The 21481-nt window shown below is 65.2% G+C and overlaps 2 protein-coding genes across 4 annotated transcripts in view; one reads left to right on the plus strand and one right to left on the minus strand.

Moving 5' to 3' along the window:
• Positions 1-21481, plus strand: part of CORO7 (coronin 7) — a 37559-nt gene that overhangs the window by 12419 nt on the left and 3659 nt on the right. The window contains exons 1-6 of one of the 2 annotated variants that reach the window (XM_065645181.1): positions 3438-3513; positions 3942-4028; positions 4246-4328; positions 20342-20396; positions 20784-20841; positions 20939-21084. In XM_065645181.1, coding sequence (XP_065501253.1) covers positions 3987-4028; positions 4246-4328; positions 20342-20396; positions 20784-20841; positions 20939-21084 — 384 coding nt within the window. In that variant the 5' untranslated portion in view covers positions 3438-3513; positions 3942-3986. Of the gene's footprint in view, positions 1-3437; positions 3514-3941; positions 4029-4245; positions 4329-20341; positions 20397-20783; positions 20842-20938; positions 21085-21481 lie in introns of those variants that run through there. The other variant, XM_065645180.1, reaches the window with a different exon arrangement.
• Positions 10895-18498, minus strand: VASN (vasorin). Of its 2 annotated transcripts, none has more exons than XM_065645182.1 (2): positions 18416-18498; positions 10895-13548 (listed from the first exon to the last, which is right to left on the minus strand). In XM_065645182.1, the coding sequence occupies exon 2, from the start codon at positions 13536-13538 to the stop codon at positions 11520-11522; it is 2019 nt and encodes a 672-aa protein (XP_065501254.1). In that variant the 5' UTR covers positions 13539-13548; positions 18416-18498; the 3' UTR covers positions 10895-11519. The 2 variants fall into 2 exon arrangements, with proteins under 2 accessions (XP_065501254.1, XP_065501255.1); XM_065645183.1 differs by lacking the exon at positions 18416-18498 and adding an exon at positions 15826-15905.

Raw genomic sequence — 21481 nt, forward strand, 5'->3', positions numbered from 1 at the left:
CAGGGTGCGGGCACAAGGGCTGGTGCTCTGGCATGGCATTTTGGGAGCCCCCAGCTTGCTGCCCAACCTGGGGCTCCTGGCAGGCTCCTACTCAAGAGGGCAAAGGTGTTTTGGGGATTTAATAGCAGCCTCATCGCAGGCCTTGCAGAGCTGATGGCTGCAAGAAGAGATGAGCGGTGGGAGAGGAGGGGTGGGTGCAGGTGGGGGCTGCAGTCTGTCCAGCCCACACGGACCTGCTTTGGTCCCAGCCCCGTCCCTGAGCATCCCTGCCGAGGCAGGGGCTGTCCCAGTGAGGGCCCCCCTTCACCTTCCTGCCCTTGCTGGGCTGGCAGCATCCTCTGGGATGGTGGGTTGGCCTCTCCAAGGGCAGGAGGGGGTGGCTGGGGGCAGGGGCTGTGCTGGCAGAGGGGTGGCAGAGGCAGAGCCTGCTTGGCACTGACAGTGTCTGGCTCCCTGGGATTGGAGGGCACCACGGTACCGTGACCCCACACCCGTCAGCAGGCAGGGGCCAACGCTGGCAGCGTGGTGGCTGCCGGGGCATCGCTGCCTCCCTGTGCGGTGGCTGGGTCCCTGCACTCCCCCAGTGGCAGGTGGCAGCTCATGGTCTCCCTGAGCCCTGGGCAGAGACCAGGAGCAGGGCCAGACTGGGAGAGGCTGCTCTGCTCTCCTAGTCACCTCTGGAGTAACTGGGATTTGGCAACAGAGGGAGATCACTCACATTCTTGTGCTGGAGGAGGGTGCAGTGCTGTGGTTAACCCCCTCAGCTCCCCAGGAAGCCGTTCCTCCTGCCTCCTGCCTCCTGGGGTTTGGGGAGCAATGGCTTCCCCCCATGTCCATGGACCCATCTTTTTGGTATGGACAGGAGTTGTCTGCCCTAGAGCCCCCCATGCTACCGTGATCTGGGGAACCCCTCCTGCACTGGGACCCGCTGGCAAAGGGGTGGCTCAGCCCAGCTCTGGTGCCTCCTGTGCCCACGCAGGTCCCTTGCTGGGGTTGCTTCCCACGGGGATCAGATGCCCGTGGTCTGCTCGCCATGCCCATGCTCTGCCAGCCGCGGGCATGGGCAGGGCTGGGCTGGCCCCTGCCAGCCTCCAAGGGCAGAGCCGTGACCCTCCCAGTTACCTGCCCTCCATCCATCCGCTGGGCTCCCCATCCCCAGCCCTGCATCCCAGCTGAGGGTAACGCTCTCCCCAGATGCAGGGAGCCCCCCAGAGATCACCCCAGGATTGCCCCAGCCCCAGGGCAGCGTTTGCTGTGTGGGGCTCTCCCAGGCAGCCAAAGGCGGTCGCTCCCTGCAGGCAGCTGTTCCCAGCTCCCCTGGCCCCACCGCGGCATCGCTGCCAACAGCTGCATCCAACAGGCCAGCCCTGCTCCCCGGCGCTGGCCCCTCGCAGCCCCCGCATCCCGCAGCGAAGTGCTGCGGGGCTGTGATGGGAGCAGGGCTGGGGACCCCCATGGATACAGGCACTGTACCCCAGCCTGTGCTGGGAGGGATGGGTCGAGATGGCGAGAGGGCCAGTGCTGGGAAACCCTCCCCATGCAGCCGATCTGGCTCTGAGGAGGGAGCACAAGCTCCCCCCAGCCTGGGCTGCCTAAAACCAGCTGGGCTGGACCCACACAGTTGGCTGGAGGAGACTGAGCTGCCTTGGCGCTGGTGTGGCTGGGGAGCTGGGCGACCTCCTCAGCTCCCCACATGCCAACCTGGAGCTGGGGGGCTCCTCTCAGCCTGCCAGGGGACGAGCAGCTCGGGAGGGACGCCGGTCCCTCAGGCTGCGGCTGGTCCCCTGCTCCAGGGACACAGGGGGGTCCCAGCATTGCCCTGGGCTGGGTGCCAGGGTCCTTGCCCAGCTCCACCATCCCCAGCAACCCACAGCAGCCCCACAGCTGCCCCAGGGCTCTCAGCTGACCGAACCACACCAGTGTCCCCCATCGGTGCCAGGTCACACCTCCCCTTCCCTGCCAAGACCCTCAGCACCCGGGGAGACAACACGGGGCAGGGATTGCTCAGGAACCCCCCCCAGGACTGACTGCCATCCAGCCCTACGTGCTCACCTCTGGCAACATCTGCACAGCCGGGTGGCTGAGCCACCACCGAAAGCAGAGCACCCCAGCCTCCCCGCATACTTGCTGCCATACGTGCTGCGCAGCTGGGATGGAACTAATGCAGAAAACATGGCCTCGCGCCGCAGCCGGCACACCGGGGGCTGGGGACGGCACTGCCCTGCGCTCTGCCAGCCCTGGGGAGCTGCCACCTACCGCCGGCCTCAGGTGCGGTGCTGGATGGGCCAGGGGGCCAGCAGGGCTGGTGCGGTCACCTATTGAATCTCCAGCTGTGGAGTTTTGGCTGCCGCAGCCACAGCACTCAGGTGCAGAAGTGCTCTCCCAGCTGATGAGCAGGCTGGCCTCGGCTCCCGGGGTTTCCATCCCTCTCGGCACCGATCCCGGGACATGATCCCTTCTCCAGGCCCTTCTCCCCCTCCAAGAGATGGCTCTGGTGCCAGCGTTTGGAGGTGGGGGACGGGCCCCTCTTGCCCCACATCCTGCCCCCGCGGCTGGGAGTGCCGGGCTTGGCTTGGCCAGCGCTGCCTCTTCCAAGCGAGCTGCACGGGCTGGCCAGCACCATGTTTGTGCTGGCGAGGGGGCTCATGTGCTGGAGCCAAGGGGAGGTGAGCTTGGCACCGCGCACCTTCTCCTGCCCCGGGTCTCTCCGGAGAACGGGCATCCCCAGGGCCGGAGGAGGCTGCTCCTGGCGGGGCTGCTCTGGCAGGGGGTGGGAGATATGGCACCTCTGTGCCCCCTCGCCAGGCTGCCACAGTGGCAGAGCCTTGCTGGTGGTCACAGCGCGGTCATGGCCTGTGGTGCAGGGTGCTCACAGCAAGGGGGACACATCTCCTGGGATGTGGCTCCTCCGGCACCAGAGTCAGTGTGCCAGCCCTGTCCCTCCTGCCCCCACACCAAGTCCCCCCCACGCCAAGTCCCCCATGGCCCTGTGCAGAGGTGCCGGAAGTGCCACGCCGGGTTTAGCTCTGGCAGAGCCCTGTGGTTTCCCATGCCAGCTCTGAAATCGTTAGTAGTTGTTTATTGGCGCTTGGCAAACGAGAACGAGGGGGCCGCAAGCGCTGGCTGCGCCATGGGGCGACTGCTGGCTGCCAGCTCCTGCTGGGACGCCGGGAACCGCAGGACCCATCTGGGGGCCACATGGGAGTCAGCAGCAGCCGCCAGCCCCGCGGTGACTCTTCCCTTCCCGTCCCCGGCAGAGCGGCACCGGGGCCTCGGGGGGGACAGGGCTGGGGACAGTGGGCAGGACAAGGTGGTGGTGTGGGCTGAGGGTCCCAGCCCCTCAGGGAACCTGGGGAGCGGTGGAGCGGAGCTGCAGGGGGTTAGGACAGTGTGGGGAGCGCAGTCCGGCTCAGTTTGCCGTGTATTTCAGTAGCAGCCAGACACTTGCGGGGCACCCAGCTCCTGCAGCCGGGATTCAGCGTGGATTGAGAGCCCTGGGATGCAGCCAGGGAAGTAAGTCCGTCTGTGGCCATGGCCAAGCCTCTTCTCGTGCTTGCCAGCATGGAGCAGCTTCCTCGTGGCACCTTGGTCCCCTTACCCCCTCGCTGGGTGTGGGGAGAGCCCTGGGGTCCAGGGAGCCATCCTGTGCTCCCTCACGCTCACGTTACCTGCTGCCACCCTCCGCTGCTCACCGGGAGCCAGGCCAGCTTCTCCACAAAGCAACCACGCCGGCACTGGCACAGCGTGGGGGCTCAGGACTGTCACCGCTTGCAGGCTGTCCCCACTGCGCTGTCCCCACGGGCATCCCTCAGCAGAGTTGGGAGCCAGTGCCCGGCTCCGTGTGCTCAGCCCCGGGCAGTTCACGGCCACCGCCAGCAAGACGTGTCCCACGCGGCGTGCCCAGCGGTGATACCCACGGCTGTGTCTCCTGTGCCTTGCAGAGTGTCCCGGGACATGAGAACAACAAGGACTCCCGGCTGCTCTGGATGGGCTCCAGCGATTGCCTCATCTCCGTCGGGTTCAGCCAGGTACGGTCCCCTCCAGCAAGGTGATGTCCCAGCCCTGCTCCCTGCGCTGGCTGTGCCAGGGCCCCAGGTGTTTTTTTGGGTGGCCTGTCCCCCATGAAAGCAGGAGGTCGCCTCGTCAGCTGACTGGGGCCTCACTGGGGACAGAGGGAGGCTGGCTGGCGAGGGGGGTGGTGCTGCAGCCTCAGCACCCACCGACACCGTGTCTGTGCCCCTGCAGATGCGGCAGCGGGAGGTGAAGCTGTGGGACACGCGGAGGTTCAGCGGGGCGATGCTCACCATGGCGCTGGACACATCACCCGGGTAGGGACGGGGACTCGCCATGGGGTGGGTAGGAGGGTGGTGGCGACGTGGGGTGGCACGGTGGGCACGCCATGGTCAGAGACCCGCAGGGAGCGCAGTGGTGGAGCAGGAGGTGGCAGAGACCTCCTGGCACTGGCAGCGCTCGGCTGCAAAGCTGGGGACAAGACTGGGGACGGCATGGCTGCATCCCCAGCACCGTTGGGGTGTGCCAGGAGGGCACTGGCAGTGCTGGGGATGGCGCGGCCATGTCCCTGGTAGCACCGGGGTGGGACAGGTGCTCCGTGGCACTGTGGTGGGTGGTGGCACTGCTGGGGACAGTGTCTGAGGTGGCTGCTAGCTGGGTGGGTGTGTTCACTGGGGTGGCACGACAACATGCTGTGGGCGAGCAAATCCCTTTGGCGCTGCCCATACACTGGAGCGGCTCGGCTCTGACCCCCTGCCCGTGGTGGGGCCACGGCGCTTTGTGCCGTGATGCTGTGGCGGCTGCCCAGTCAGCCGTGGGCAGGCTGGCGGCAGAGCCGTGCTCACCGGGCGTCCCTTGGGGAAGGAGAAGAGGAGCGTTAGCAGCTGTAAGGGGCCAGCGCCCCTTGTCAAGGTGCGATGGAGCCATCTCCTGTCTGCGGGGCTCTGCTGAGCTGAGGAACGCTCCGGTTAGACCCAGCCCAGCCTCTCCCACAGCGCCCAGCGAGCTGGCCCAGCGTCACAGTGTGGGCGAGGAAATGGGCGAAAGAGGAGAAGGCAGTGCCTTCATCCCCCCAGAGTGGTGGGGGCTTGGGACAAGGTCCTTGCCAGGTTGCGCTGGAAGCCACCAGCTCTCCCCAGAGCTGCTGGCAAAGCACAGGGGTACCGAGACCCACACTGGGCTGACTCCATGGTGGGCCGGGATGCCGGAGCAGGCTGGGTGGTCAGCAGCCACCAGGTGCCAATACGGGGCCTCTGGCAATGAGCTGAGTGAGCTGTGACAGCAGGGCCGGACCTTGGCTGCCTTGCTGGCATCGCCAAGGTGTCAGGTCCGAGCTGGCTCTGGCAGCGTTTGGGACCGCCCGGAGCAGAGAGGATCAGCCACAGGCACAGTGGGGAAGTGCTGGTACAGTGGCCAGGGGAGCAGCCCCAGGTGGGAGCATCCGTCACCCTCCTGTGAGCTCCTGGGGTGAGAGCTCGCAGCTCTCCCGCTCCCCAGCTCTGCCGCCACAAAGGGCAAATGCAGCCACAGGGTTGCACATCCAGCCTTGGTGGCCAGCTATCATTAGTGTCCACAGTGAACACTCCTGAGGGAGGCCAGGGCACACAGCGTGGTGCAAGGGGACATTTTAGGGTCCCTTATTGCTGCCGGCAGTGAATTCAGTGGGAATTGCCCCAAATCCTGCTGCTTCTCGCACCCCATGCACGTGGGCCTCCCTGCCGGTGCCGGGCTGGGGCGAGCCCGCCCGGCTAAATTGGATGCAGCCGCAGGGCTGTGCTCAGCCCCCTCTGCGCAGGCTGCAGTTATTTTGGCTGCCGGGTTTATCGGCCGCCAGGAATGCAGCTGGCGGGCGCTGCCTGCGTGTCACGCCAGGGCTCTGCCGGCTTGCGGCTGCGTGGCGGGGAGATACAGAGAGGGGCTGGGGGCGGTGGGGGTGAGCAGACCCCTCCTCCCCATGCCGGGGAGCCGCCAAGGAGCAGGAGGTGCCTTTTTTAGGCAGCCGCGTCGGGGCCAGCCACGCTTCCAGCCCCAACCACTCCCCAGCGATAAATCTGGTGGGGATGACAAATGGCGGAGGGGGATTTGGGCTGGCTCCTGGCAGCGGTGCCGAGCGGGGGCCGCGCTCTCCCTCCACCAGAGCCATGGTGATGGGGGGCTGGTGGGAGTGTAATGCTCAGGAGCCCCAGAGCTGTGGCTGGGGCAGGGGGTGGAGGGTTTGGGAGTCACGGGGTCCCCCCCACAGGCAGTGCCCAAAGAGGGGAGCTGCAGGCACGGGTCAGGCTCAGTGTGGGGGGTGCTGGATGTTGCTGTTCCAGGGACAGCGACTCAGCGCCGTGGGGCTGGTGGAGCAGCTGTGGGGCTGGAGTACCCACTGTGGATCTCTGCTGTGGCCGTGGGTGTCTGGCGTGGGGCATCGGGGACCGTGCGGCAGCGTGGCGGTGCCGCCCATGCTGTGGGCTGTGCTGGGAGCTGCGGGCAGCAGCAGCAGCTCGTTGAGGCTCTTTGAGGAAGCAATCAGTGGGCGGCAGGAAACTCATACCATTCATTACTGACGCCGGGCCGGCAGGAAGGGGAGCCTGCGTCCCCACCGCATCCCCACCACTCCCTGCCACGGGGGCCTCTGCCCGCCGAGCTGGCACCAACACATCCTGGGCACCCTGTGGTACCCCAAAGCAGGGCCATGGTGTGCCCCAAGGCGGGGGACGTGCCCAGCGTGCCCACCCCAATGCCCACAGCCACATCGAACCCCATGGGGTGGCTGCGCCCCTGCCCAGAGGAAGAGGGCAGAGAGTGGGAGGCACCAGCCCCATTCACCCCCACATCACCAAGTGTGTTTTGGGAGTCCCCTGTCCCAAATCCTGAGCAGGCAATATCTTTACAACACCGTAAACCTCATTTTCAAAGCACCTCCACTATGCAAGGGCTGTGCTCAGGAGCTGACCCCCTGCCAACGCCCAGACCCCCAAGGGAGACAGTGGTAGGAGGTGCGGGTGGCCCTGGCCCCTCTCCGCACCATGGTCCTCAACGTGCCGCCTTCGGGTACCCGCCGCTCCCTTTGACTCGGGTTTTTTCTTCCATCCCCGACCCCCTTTAATTAGATCAAGGAGCAGCGGGGCAGGAGCCAGGAAGGGGCCTCAATACGTTATTGTTGCCCTAAATTGCAACCAGCACTGGCGGGGTTGGGTTACCAGCTCCGACTTGGGGTCAGCGACCAGACCCCGCTGCCGCATGCTCAGCGGCTGGCGCAGCGCTGCACGGGGACGGTGCCATCACCATGCTCGGGATGGTGAAAACAGCGGCTCCCTCGTGTTGCTGCATCTTTTGGTGTCCCAAAAATGTCTCCAGGGAGGCTGGAGGTGCCCACTCGCCCACGCTGCTGCCAGCTCAGGGTGCAGCTGGATCGGTAGCACCGAGGTGACCAGGTCTGCCAAGGTCCCATGGAGCCGTGTCCCTGTGGTGCGTGCTGACACTGGGCAGAGCCCCATGGAGCAGGACGGTGGTGAGGGCTGAGAGATGGGGACAGCCGGATCCCCACCGCGCTGCACAGCGCAAAGCCCCCCAGAGCTGGGAGGTGCTGGAGCTGGGACCTGCCTGCGGCGGGGATCCGGCACGGCAGGGTGTTTGCGGAGGGATTTGTGGCTGTTTGACCCTCGCAGCGCAGGAGCAGGACATGGAGGGGCCCGGGCAGTTCCTGGGGATGCTGCCCAGGGGTGCTCAGCCCTCAGCAGCCACCTTCCGCCCCTGCCCCAGCCAAAGCCCGCAGCCGAGAGGGCTCATGGGGGCCAGGCTTGCAGCTTGACATCTCCCAGCTCCAGCCCACATGTGCACCAAGGCACGTGTCCCCACCAAGGCACATGTCTCCACCATCCCTCTGCCACCTCTCCTGGGTCATCAGCTTTAATGGGACCTCGATAGCTGGTCCTGCTTCCGTCCCGCTTGGCCCCAACACTCTGTGCACTGCTTTCTCCGGGGACTTAGCAGCCCTTTTGGGGTGTTTGGGGCATCTCTGACAACACCTACCCCAGTGGTCAGGTCTCAGTGGCAGAGCCCTAAGCAGGACAGGTCCATTCCTGTCCCCATCTCTGTCCCCCTGCAGACCCCTGCCCTCACCCCCTCCTCCCACAGGTGCCTGGGCTGGCGGCTGCTCCCCATCAGCGGGGAAGGTGCTTTTCCTGCTGCCCCCAACTGCACTTGGCTGCCAACTTCAGACATGAGGAGCTGGGAGAGGCCACCCCGTCAAGTGTCACCCCAGTGGGACTCATCCCCATGGGCCGAGATGCTCCTGGGCAGCCAGACAAAGGAGTTAACACTGGGATGGCCGCCCAGCTCCGCTGCCTGCCCCGGTAATTATACCATGTAAAAATAGCCCGGTGCCGCGCGTGGGGCCGCTCGGGCAGCAAGGCAAGGAGCAGTGGCCGTGCTGAAATTGCTCCCAGATGAGCTGTGGCCTCTACCCACCATCACTTCCACGGCTGGGGAGTGCTTCTCAGCCCCAGCCTCTCCAGCTTTCCAGGAAGCCGTCAGGATTTCTGTCTCTCCACAAGCTCTTCCCGGCAGCCGATGCTTTGCGGCACTGCATGGGGCTGTGGGATGGGCACATGCCCTTGCCCAGGGGAGCAGGGACAGGGACTCCCCAGCACTCTACACTGAGGCAGCCTGTGCTCCCGGGGCTCTGCTCCGGCCGTGGGGACCTAGGTGACGCAGGAGACCAGGCTTTGTTTTCCATGGGGCCATGACAAGGGCAGGGGATGTTTCTCTGGAGGCCAGAGACCTCCAGGCAGGATGCTGCCTGCACCAGGCAGGGCTGGGGCAGCGCTATGGGCAGCGGGACTTACCCCAGCAGAGCCCCTCCCATTGTGGCTCCCCACCGAGCCCCCCCATCCTACCAGTGGCTGCTGGCCAGGGCTCTCAGTTGCCGGCCCCGCTGGATCACATAGCAAGGGGAAATTTGGGTTTTGGGTTCATTTCAGGGGGTTTTGCAATCTTTCCCCGGCGCTGATTCAGCTCAGAGGAATTAGCAGCACTGCACGATGTGCTGCTCCTGGCGTGCGCCGGGGCTGGCAGCAGCAGGGGGGACTTTTGTGCTCGGGTTCGGGAACCGGGGGGGCTTGGGGGCTGGAAGGGCACACTTGGGGCACTGCTGAGCTCCCGTGGAGGCGCCTGGGTGCAGACGTGAGTGTCGGCAGTGGGATCCAAACCCACAGGGCACCAAGCCCTGCATTGGCCACAGTATTGCTGTACCCCCCCGTGCGGGGCTGAGCCCCACTGCCCTCCCAGTGCTGCTCCGGCCCCTTCCCCACAGGTCCCAGCTCCGCTGAGCCACCGTGAAAACCTTGACTCGGGGTGTCCTGGCTGGGCTGCACCTACCCACGCCCCAGCTTTACCCCTACCGTGCTGGGGCAGCCAGGGTGGCACCTCCACCGCAGCTGCGGTCAGGAAGCTGCTGGAAGTCCTCCAGGGGAGACGGGATGGGCTGAGGGGTCGTGGGGGGTCCCCTGCAAATCTCCAGCTAATTGTAAGTGGGAAAAATAGCTTCATTAGAGGAAGGGCACATCACAAAGCCAAGCAGCAGGGGGGAAAGCAAGGGGCCAGGAGGGACGGGGCTCAAGGACCACTGCAGGGTCCCTGCTGCCGGTCCCTTGCAGCCCGGTGCTGGGGAGGGGACACGCTGGGACAGACCCTGCACCCAGCTGGGCCCGGGGCACCGTGGCGGGGGCACCCGGCATGAGGCCACAGCTCTGGCGGGGACTTTTCTTCTCTCCTCCTCACGGGGCTGGAAAATATACAAAGCTCGCAGCGAAAATATTTACACAGCAGCAATTTTCGGAGGAATTTGGGATGTTAATTTGAAAAATCTGTGGGGAGAGAACCACAATGGGCTCTTTGAGCAGGCGAGCGTGGCCATCGCACCGACCCGCCCGCGCCGGCGAGGGGCCCCTCCTGCTGCTGCGCCAGCCCTAATGGGAGCCAGCCCTGCCGGAAGCCCACCTGGGAGCCCGGGGGGCCGCGCCAGACGTCCCCCGCCACCGCCCCGCACCCCTAATTGCATCCAGAGCCGCTCCCTCCCGCCATCGGCGCCTGGCGAGCAGGACCAGGGCGCTGGTGGGGTCAGGGCCGAATCCTGCGGCAGCGCGGTGCCTCCCGAAGAGCCGCCAGCCCCGTGCAGCCGGCAGCGCGCGGCACGGCGGTGACCCTCGGCTCCACTTTTGCTCATTCTCTCCAAATCAAACATACCTTGGCGGGCAGGGCCCCAACCTGGAAAATTCCAGCCTGAAAGATAAAGGATTGGAAAACGATTAAAACCAGAGGGTTGGAGCAGAAACCACTTGGCAGCGGGAACCTGCCGAGCTCCCAGCACAAAACCGGCTGTTCCCGGTGCTGGGGGCTCACTGCAGGGGCCTCAAGCCTTGGCTCTGGCTGCAGCCCCTGGTTTCAGGGGGGAACCGAGCAGGCTGACACTTGTCACGGATGCTTTGGGGGTGCCGGTGCTGCTGGGGTGCAGGTCAGGAGGTTGTGGGGCTGGGCTGTTTGTCCCGCTGCCGGCCCTGGAGCCATCTGGCAGGCGGGGAGGGATGAAGTAAGGCTGGATGATGCACAGGGCAGGGGCCGATTCCAAACCCGTGGCCTCTGTTTTGGGAACCCCTCCTCAGCGCCCACGGTGGGGGGCAGCACTTGGGGGGGTGAAGCTTTCCTAGTGCCACTGCCCAGAGCCGGGAAAACTCCCCGCTCCGCCGCCCTGACTCATCCCAGTGCTCGCCAACAACAACGGGAAGACGTAGCCAACGTTCCCGCTCCTCTGCAGGGGACACACCACGCTGCCCACACCCCTGCCCATGACAGGCAGTGCCTGCAAAAGCACAGAGATCTTCATTGTTGTTATTTTAATTTTTTTTTTTTTTTGTACAAAAAGACACCCTTCTGGTCTGCCTTACAAAAGAGATGTACACAAACCTGTACTAGAAAAAAAAAAAGTTTTCCCAGAAGAAATGGGAAATAATCGTGTATAAATATTCTCTTAGAGTTCTTAAAGCTTCAATTCCCGGTTTGCCTGCTCGGCACTTCCTTCAGCCCGGGGGTCCCGAGGGTCCCAGCACCTCGGCCAGGCCTTATTGCTCACATCAGCTTCCAGGGAGTTGAGAGTCATGGGCTGTGCTCAGCTAAAGGACCCTTGTTACCAGCACGTGGATGTCCCTTAGCTGAGTCACCAGCAGCTTCCTTTTTAGCAGGAGCTTAAAAAAGCCCACCCAAACCCCAAATTAAAAACCCAAACCCCCCTTCTCTTTCGCTACCCACATTCTACATAGTCACAGAAATCAAGGCACTGAGCAGTAAAATTACTGTCTCCTCCTGAAGCGTGGCAGCCTCTCGGAAATTGCACATTATGGGTTTGGGGTTTTTCTTTCTAAATGCAGTTAACTCCTCGCCGTTCCTCACCCCGGTGCCGCCGCTGGAGCTCAACTCTTGTCCATCCAGGCCTCCCTTTGCCCGGCAGCCACAGCCCGCCTGGCTCAGAAATAGGAGGGTTTGTGCCCTGGGGTGTTGTTGTTGCTGGGGTAGTGTGACTGCATGAGCGGGACCTCACACTCGGAGCCACCAGAAAGCATCGCTGCCTCTGGCACCTTGTGGCCGTGGCTGCTCAAATCCCCATTTTCTAAACAGGCTTTCACCCCTTCCAACTCCAGCGGGCTGGCATCCACCCCGGTGCTGGCGTGTGCCTTTGCCCGGCGGTGCCGGCGGTAGTACGCGCCAGCTGTCACTACCACCACAAGCAGCAACACAGCAGCCAGCGCCGGGACAATCATCAGGGCCAGATTGCTGTCCTTGCTCTGGGTGACCGGGGAGTGCTTCTGGTGGCTCACTGGCAAGGTCTGCGCCTCAGCACAGTGCTCCTCCTTGGAGACCTTCTCCCCCAGGGGCCCGATGCAGACGCGGTAGGTGCAGTTGGGCTTCAGCGCCCGCACCGTGTACTCCGAGAGCGACGCTGGCAAACGCAGCATCACCGGCCGCTTGTCCGGCCCGGAGAGATTTCGGTAGCTCAAGCGAATGCCCTTCAGCTGCGCTTTGGACTGGATGTAGTTCTGCAAGTCCACTTTGAGGGAGGTGCTGCTGACCTGTGTGATGCTGATCTGCTGGCCGAGTGGTGGGGATGGTGTGGCTGGGGACGGCGTCATTCCCCTCACCTCCACCTGGCAGTACATCCCAGCAAAACCCTCTGGGCACAGGCACTCCAGGTGGTTTTGGGCACCCAGGTGGCAGGTGCCACCGTTCAGACACGTGCGAGGGGGACAGATGGGTGGCGGGGGGCTGCTGGGGATCAGAGGACCACTGAAGGGCACCGGCGTGGAGCTGCCCTGGGGGGCCCCAGCCCCCAGCGTGGGAGCAGCAGTGCTGGGCTGCGGCGCCGGGCGGCTGCTGGTGGGGAGCGGCACGGGTGGCGGCAGGGTGGTGGGGCGCAGGGTGGTGGGGGGCGTGGTGGTGGTGGTGGTGGGGCAGCCAAAGTCAGCGTACTGCAGGTGGTGGAGGAGCTTGCCAGCGTTTTTTGGGGGGAAGTGGCAACGCGTCTCCTCGGGCCGCCGCAGGACCACGCCACTGGCATTCACCCACTGCACCAGCCAGCTCATCGGGCAGATGCAGTTGAAGGGGTTGCCGGCTGCCATTACAGCTCGCAGCCTGGGGAAGAAGCTGGAGAAATCCCGAGGGATGGTGTTGATGTTGAGGTTGCTGATGTCCAGCTCCTGGAGGTTGTGAAGGCTGTGGAAGTCCTCTGCTGGCAGCTGGGAGATGCGGGCGTTGCCAGCCAGGCTGAGCTTGGTGAGGCTCCCCAGGCGCCGCAGCACTGCTGGGACACGCTCCAGCAGGTTGTCGGAGACATCCAGCTCGTGGAGGTTGTTCTGGGCCTGGAAGAGCTCCTCATTTAAGTTTGTCAGGCCCAGCCCCGCGATCTTCAGGGACTCGATGTTGACGGCATGGAAGGCCCCCGGTGCAATGGTGGGGATCTTGTTCCAGCTGATGTCCAGCAGCAGGAGGTTGGGCAGGTCGAGGGGGGGCACAGCCCAGAGCTGGTTGTTCTGCAGCTTCAGCTCCAGCAGGTTCTCCAGCGTGTCAAAGGCAGCAGCATGGATGTGCTGGATCCTGTTCCTCTGCAGGTAGAGCCGCTCCAGCAGCCGCAGCCCATGGAAGGTCTCGTTGGTGATCTCCTGCAGCTGGTTGGAGGACAGGTCCAAGTTGACCAGCTCTGTCAGGGGCTGGAAGATGTTTTTCTGGATGTTGGTGATTTTGTTTTGTGAGAGGTCCAGGAGCTGGAGGGCAGGCAGGCCCGCGAAGCTGTCCTCGCTGAGCGTCGTGATGCCGTTCTCAAAGACATAGAGGGAGAGGGTGCTGGGGGGCAGCCCCTGGGGCACGGTGTGACCCCGTCTGGCTGCGCATAGGATGGTTTTGGGGTCTTGGCACTGGCAGCCTGTGGGACATGCCCCAGCCAGCTCCCCGGGGACCAAGAGCAGCAGCGCGCAAAGGATCAGCTGGTTCATGGTGTCAGCTCTGCAGGAGAGAGAAACGCAGCCAAGGGTTAGGGGACAGGCACTGCCGGGAGGGCCCCGGGCTGGCAAGGCTGGGGCTGCCTCAGCCCCCGCCCCCCGCTGCCCCTGCATGGCTGTGGCGGTGTGAGAACCATCTCCCCATGCCCTGACTGGGACTCTCCAGCCCCAAAGGGACAGCGGAGGCAGCACCGACATCCCCACCGCACTCCTGCCTCCTCTGCGCTGCTGTGGCCTGGGACAGAGCTGCTGAGAGCAAAGCAGCACGTGGGCTGCCCACCCAGCTCCATGCTCCCCTCTCCCTGGAACCCCAGGGTGCAAATCAAACATGGGGGCTCCAGGAGCCAGGGAGGGGGTGAGAGCCCAGCCGCCCCTCCCGGCACACCGAGCACCACTTAACCCTTCACTTGTGCTGCCATCCCAGCAACTGCACCCAGGGGTCTGCTCCTGCCCGCATTGCTGGCGGTAACAATCCCCCTCAGGAACAGGGGCACCCAGGGTGGCCTGGACACAGGCTGTGGGGCCGAAGGAGCCGGGTGCTCCATCACCCCACGGGTCCCTCCTGTGCCTTTCAGAGCTGGCTGCGTTCCCACAGTCCTGGGGCTCGTAGCCACCCCCAGGCTAGCTCCTGTCCCAGGGGGGCTGTGGGTCACCTTGCTGTTCCCTATCCTGCTGCCACTCCAGAGACCCAGCACAGCACCCTGGACTGGGATGGAGGGGAGGATGTTCTTGGGGTGAGCGAGGCTGCAGCCACTCCTGCCCCAGCCCCCACGGGTGCCCAGCTGATGTCCTTGCTTTGGAGGTGGCTGGCTCCTCTTTCAACCCCATCTTTCAGCCCTTTTAATAACATTACTAATTAGCACAGGTGAGGGAGGTGGCAGTGGGATCTGAGCCTGGCCTGGGGACCTGATGTCTCCTGCCACCCCATCTCAGTGGCATGTGGAGGTGGCAGAGGGGGGATCCTCAGGCAGAGAGAGGTGAACCCCCCCAGGCTGCTGGATGTGAGGGTGCAACCAGCACCCTGCCCCGCCAGCCCCTTCCCCATTCCCAGCCGTCACCACTTCCTCCTCTTCTCAGAGCTCTTCAAAGCTCCAGGCAACCCCCGGCTGGGGCTCGCAAGGGGCCCCCGCTGTGTGCAGGGGGCTGCCGGGTTGTGCAGCAGCACGTGCCGGCTGCCCTGGCCGCCCGTCCGCCGTGGGGGGCCCTGTCCGGTGCAGGGACACGACGTCCTGCACGGGTGGCTGTGGGAGGAACTGGACCCACGCTGTGTCCCCAGCCAGTGGAGCCCTCCGTGCCGCAAAGACACTGGCACTCACCCACAGCCGGACGACGTTAACGTGGCCACCGGCTCTATCCTCAGCTCTTTCCCGGGCGGGCCCCCCTCAGGGTGGGGTGCACCCACAGGCCGGGTGTGCCTGCGTGGCTGGGCAGGGTCACCGCAGCTGCCTGAGTCACTTGGCCCGAGCAGCCCTGCCCCGCTGTGACCCGTGCCGTCAGCCCCCTGACGCCAGCGAGGAGCTGTGTCGCATCCAAGGGGTCACCATCAGCCCCCTGACGCCAGCGAGGAGCTGTGCCGCATCCAGGGGGTCACCGTCACAGAGTCCCCCCACCGGCTCAGCCCCCAGCCCCCTTGCTGATGGTGCTGCCAGGTCCCACCGCACCCTCACATCATGGCCAAGCCATCAGTGCCTGGCACAAGTACCGAGTAGAGCCAAGAAAGCAACATGGAGCACTTGTGAAGCGCTTTTTGGGGCTAAGGGGGCTGGGGGCAGACTCTGTGCCGCTCATCGCCGTGCCAGCCCTCGAGGTGGCTCCGGCAGCCCAAAGGTGCTGGCTGGCAGGCAAAGCCCCGGGCACAGGGTGCATGGCTGCGGTGACACCACCATGCCAGGCTGCCCGGTGGGCAGTGCCAGAGTGTGGCCAGGCCTGCGGGATGCTGGCGAGGCCAAGACTGGTTTTGCAATGCCAGGCTCGGGTTTCGCTGACGTGTCCCATGCCGCAACCAGCTGCTGACTCCGAGTCTCTCTCTCGTCCCTTTAATTATGCTGGCATTTCCTCCCCGCCTGCCAGGCTCCCCGCTCCGGGCAGGTTCGGCCAGCCCGGCCACAGCCGCGCATCCCCGCCTCGCCACGAGTGCTGGGCAGGCTGGCACGGCTGCTCCGCCCACACACCTCCGGCATCACCCCGCTCCGCCGGCACACGCCAGCATCCCGCCCGCGCACCGCCTCCCTGCCCTGATGCTATTTCAAGGCAGCGAGGGGTTAACTCAGCTCAGGCTCACCGGGGTGCTCACTCCTCTGAAACAGGGGACAGAGGAACAGCCTCTCCATGTCCCAGAGGGTCCCCAAGGGTGGAGAGGGGGCCCTGGTTCTGCTGGAGGTGTTAGGACCGCCCTGCCAGCGGCCTGCTGCTGCCTTGGCTGGGCTCCCCTGCGCCTGCACCGCAGATATTTGCCGAATTATTCATATTTTCCGGCTGTGGGGAGGATCTGGGCTCAGATTCCCCTGTCCCAGCTCAGCCTTTCCTTGCCAGCCCACTGGGGTGGGAGCACCGTGTCCCCCTCCCTGCCTGCAGCCCCCCGGGCCAGGCCATCCCACTGCTTGCCCAGGGCAAGGACTCGGCAGGGGACACCTCACTTCACACCCACTAAGTGTTTTAAGGACAAGGCCAATGCCATCCCTGCGCCACAGGGTGACACCTGTGCAGGACGGACCAGAGGAGCCCCACCGGGGATCCCTGCCCTTCCCCACCACTTGGGGATGCAGCCATTGTCCCCAGTGAACCCGACACGGCCGGGATGTCCTTTCCCGCACTGACAAGCGAGGCCCTGCGACCAAACAAAGCCGCCGTTGTTGCCGGCCGGCGGCCAGGCCGGTGGGCTGCCTCCTTGGCCGGCGGGCACTGGCGCAGGCAGGACGGGGGCCCTGCAAAAAGCCAGACCCTGGGCTCTGTTCCCATCACCACAGGGAGGGACACGGTGCCTTCACCTGGCAGGACACAGGCACTGCTCCCCTCTCTCACACCCCCTCAAAACAAGCCCATGTCAGCACGTGCCTCCTTCCGAGACCCAGCTGGGGGGAGATGCAGGATTAAGCCCCTAATCCTCCTCCCCTTCAACCCGTCCTGCGCCGCCGCAGCTCCCACCTCCTCCTGGGCTCCCCTCCCTATTTAATTAAAGTTTCCGCAGCAGCCCTGGAGGAATGCAGGCCTGGTTATTGCATTCCCTGGGACGCTTGCCGGCCCCTCCATCCCGCTCCTGCCCCTTTGACCCAGCCGCGCTACCCAGCTCAGGTGCCGGCAAGGAGAAAAACCAGCAGAGCCACTTTACCAGCAGCCAAACCACCTCCGGAGGAGCCTGAACGCCAGCAGAGGTTGGGAGGAGGCCGGTGATGCCACGCGTGGCCCCAGCAGCACAGGGAGATTCCTATGGGGTGACTGGGGTGACCGTGGCTGTCCCCGAGCGCTTCCTCCTGCTGCGTCCCGCCGGCAGAGCCAGCTGAGCAGGCAGCGCTTGCGTCAGGGCCACCCTGTGAGGCCACCCGGCCTTGGCGTGGTGCAGGGAAAAACAGTAATTAGTGTCATCCTTGACACCGGCACTGCCCAGCGCTGTGTGGGCAGCGGCAAAGCCCTGGCTGGGTCAGGTCAGTCCGGCTGCCCCAGTCCCAGCAGGATGAGACCTGCTGGTGTGGGGCACGTCCGCAGGAGTGGGTGTTGGGGTGGACACAAGTGGGGTTTTTTGGTTGGGAAGAGGGGTCTTGGACCTGAGCATCTCTGATGGGATGTGCTGGCTCTCGTGACAGCTGCCGGCCCAGGAAGGAGCCAGGTATGGCAAGGGACAGTTATGCCATAGTGGCCCTAAGTCACTCCCAGAGAGGGTGACAGGGGCCAGCACCCTCCAACACATGCCGGGTGACAACGAAGCATGCAGGGAGCTGGTGGCAGGAGAGGCAGTGCAGTATCCCCGCCAGCTGGCAGCCAGGCTGGCTGGTGGCCCTGCTGGCACCCATCCCTGTGTGCCAGCTGGAGGGGAAACGCTCACCGGCACTGCCTGGGGACCCTGCTCGGCCCCACGGCCAGTCAGCAACCTGGGACACCAGCCCCCGAGGACAGGCAGGGCCAGGGCAGCCCACCCCAGCCAAGCCCTCCACCAAGGAGGGTGGTGGTGAACACCTCTGCCAGCAGCTCCCACCTCTGCCTGACCCCAAAGGGCGAGCCCTGCTGCCACGTCTGCCGAGACAGGGCGAGCACAGCATGGGCCCAGGACCGTGCCGCTCCCGTGTGGGTCCTGGAGCCCTTCTGCTGGCAGGATGGGTCACAGCCATCCAGCCGCAGCTGCAGGGAGCCAGGGTCCACATAAGCACTGGCCACATCTCTCCCCTTCCCCATGACGGGAGCAGCACCAGGCCGAGGTCCCTGGGTTGGACCGCAGCACATCCCATGGCAGGACAGGCACAGGCAGGGACAGGAGACCTGGGGCTCTGCCTGCACCCTCGTCCCTGCCCACTGCAGTGCCTGTCAGCCCGGCGGAGGCCTCGTCACCAGCCCAGGTGGGAGATGGCCGGGTGCCCCTGGCTCAGCCAAGGCCTCGAGGGGAGTAGGGCATGCCGACCCCCAGCAGAGGCCTGGAGCGAGCTGCCGGCCCCGGGTGCCCTGCCTGCAGCCGAGCCCTGGGTGCCACCCTGCCACCCGGGGATGACAGCCGGCCCTGGGTGTCCCGTGGCCCAGCCGAGGCCCACCGGGCCCCCTCAGCCCCACCTCCCCCCTGAGCCCAGCAGAGCCCCCTCCCGCCCGTGGGCCGCCGCTCCCACAAGCCCCCGGCCCCACAGCAAGGAGAGGGCCAGGGCAGCTGGTCCCGAGGCCGCGGGACTCACCGTGGCGGGCCGGGCGGTCAGTCCATGGCGGCGCGGCCGACGGCCGGGCGGGCGCTCCCCTCTCTGCCGGGGCCGCGCACGGGGGGCGGCTTTAAAACCGCGGGGGCGGAGCCTGCCCTCCCGCCGCCTTCCCATTGGCTGCGGAGGACAGGGAGGAGGGGGTGGGGCACACAGCTCCGAAAGGCTCCGCCCACTGCGCACCTGGGGCCCCACACGGGACGGGACCCCCGGGGGCGCATCAGGACCCCCCCAGAGTCACAGGGACCCCCGAGACCTCCGGCAGCTCCAGGACCCTCGGAGCCCTCCAGGGGCACCCACAGCCACTCAGGACCTCCCACATCCCCGGGGCCGGGGTACCCGGGATCTCAGCATCCCTGGGGCCGGGGTACCCAGGATCTCAGCATCCCTGGGGTGTATAGACAGATGCGTAAGGGTAGGTAAAGCTATAGGTGCAGCTATAGGTATCTCCCAGCATCCACAGGACTCCTGGCACCTCTGGCACCCCCAGGACCCTGGCACCCTTGGCACCCCTGGTAACACCCTGCCATCCACATAGACCATCACCATCTGCTGGGGGACAGGGGGGCAGTGGGTGGCCCTCACAGGGCCGCCCCCATGCCCCGGTGACGGCAGAGCTGTGCCAAGCACCACAGGACAATGCTCCCCCTTCAGAACTGCAAGGACAGCACAGGCCATGCTTGGACAACCAGGTACCCAAGGTGCCCTTGTCCCAACCCTGGGCCCTAGTGGTGGTGGCAGTGCTGGTGATGGTGACCGCAGCCGGGCAGGGGACCCTGGTGCCTGCCGCGGCCACACCAGCAGTGTTTGCCTATATTGTGCCAACAGTCCCGTGGCAGGACTGTGTCGTACTAACTGCGGCTGTCCCTTGTGCCGGCCTGTGGCAGCACCAGGGTGTCCCTGCTGTGGGGACCTGCTGGGCAGGGGCAAGGCACAGCCTTTGTTTTGCTGTATTTCCTCAAAGCTGTGCGGTGTAAAATCACGGCATGGCACAATTCCCTGCCCTCAGCACAGCCACAGAAACGTCAACCCAAAAGTAATAGATTGTCCCTTTGTTCTCTGCCTGCGGAGCTCCCTCCTCTGCCCCTGCCAAGAGAAGGCACAGAGGTGGCTCCGTGCTCCTCGTCATTCCACTGAGTGTTCCTGTCATGGTCCCTCTGGCCACTGAGCATCTCCTCAGTCATCATGGTCCCCTCCAGGCAGTGAGCATCCCCCAGCCACAGTCCCCTGCAGCCACTGAGCATCCTCCTGGTTGTGGTCCCCTCCGGCCACCAAGCACCCCCCAGCTGCAGGCTGGGACAGGGTGCAGGACAATGAGCAGGGACACGCTCCAGCAGGCATAGCCCTGGCCACCGGGCACTCCTGGGGCTGCCTGGCACGGCAGGTGCCGGGTGAGGCAGGCGGCGTGCCGGGTGTGCCACGTGCCCACCCCAAACTCACCGAGCCGGCCCAGCCACCCTGGGGTTCCCCTGCAGGTGCTGGCAGCTTCCCCGAATGGGGCCAGGTGCCGTCGCTGGGTGCAGGATTTGGGGTGCAGGGCTGGGAGGGGGGTGCCCCATGGCTGGGCACATCTTAGCAGTGGGCACCACGCAGCTGGGGCTGGAGCAGCCGGCAGTGCTGGTGGTGCCGTCTCGATGCAAACCCATCACCCTGGGGTGGGACAGTGGGGGTCATGCCGTGGGGAGCTGTAAGTCAGGGGAGCAGCCCGGCATGGCAAGGGCACCCCCTGGCACCAGCACCCCCCCAGCACCAGTGCTGCCCTCCCACCACAGGCAGGGCCCGATCCTGCCCTGTGTGTCCCCGGGAGTGGGTTTGGGACCTGCACCACTAGGTACAGGATCTGGCCCCAGGCCATGGGGGTGCTGCACCAATGGGTGGCCCCCGCTCAGCACCCTGCTTCCCTCCCAGGGCAGCCATCCCGCTGTACGACGCCGACACGGGGCTGCTGGTGCTGGCGGAGAAGGTGAGGTCTCACAGTAGCAGGGTGCAGGGGGTGCAGCAGGGTGCGGTGTGGTGCAGCAAGGCACAGTGGGGTGCAGAAGGATGCAGGGGGGTGCAGTGAGGTGCACGTGGGGGTAGTGTGGTGCAGCAGGGTGCAGAAGAGTGCAGCAGGGTGCAGGGGGGTGCAGGAGGACGCAGAGGGATGCATCAGGGTGCAAGGGTTACAGTGAGGTGCAGGATGGTGCAGGGAGGTGTAGCGAGGTGCAGTGGGGTGCACATGGGTGTGGTGGTACAGGACAATGCAGAATAGTGCAGGGGCATTTAGTGAGGTGCAGTGGGGTGCAGAGGGATGCGGTGGGGTGCTCCCCACTGCCCCACTCACACCCCATCCCTTCTGCCTCTCTCGCAGGGAGAAAACCTCCTGTACTGCTTTGAGGTGGCACCCACGCAGCCGGCGCTCACCCAGGGTAAGCAGGATACATCCCATGCCAGGCTGCCGGCAACCCCGCGGGCCTCATCGCTGCCTGCGCTGCCTGCCCCACGGTTGCCCTGCCTGTCTCCCAGTGACCCAGTGCTGGACGGAGAGCAGCACGTGGGGCCTGGGCGCGGTGCCGCGCCTGGCCCTGGACGTCATGGCCTGCGAGGTGCTCCGTGTCCTGCAGCTCACCGACACCGCCCTCATCCCCATCAGCTACGTGGTGCCACGCAAGGTAAGGGGGGCGCTGCAAGTGGCACTGTGTCACTGGTGCCTGGTGCCATCGCATGAGTGACACCTCACCAGCACTGGATGACAAAGGGCACCTGGGAGTGGGGGATCCCAGTCTCCAGCCTGGGGGGAGCAGCAGGGGAGGTGAAACCTGGGTGCTGATAGTGGGTAGTGCAGGCTGGAGGGTGGGTGCTGGGTACTGGAGGCTGAAATCTGGGTGTTGACAGTGGGTAATGGAGACGGGATTTGCTGGGTGCTAGATTTGGGAAGCTGTGTGCTGCATGCAAGATGCTGGAGAAGGGATCCTGAAAGCTGGATGCTACCTGCTGGGTGCTCTTGTGTAGTGGGTGCTGGTTGCCAAATCCTGAATGCCAGGTGCTTAAAGCAGCTTAAAGCGGTTG

Source organism: Caloenas nicobarica, chromosome 14 (assembly GCF_036013445.1).
Source record: "Caloenas nicobarica isolate bCalNic1 chromosome 14, bCalNic1.hap1, whole genome shotgun sequence".
Lineage (NCBI taxonomy): Eukaryota > Metazoa > Chordata > Aves > Columbiformes > Columbidae > Caloenas > Caloenas nicobarica.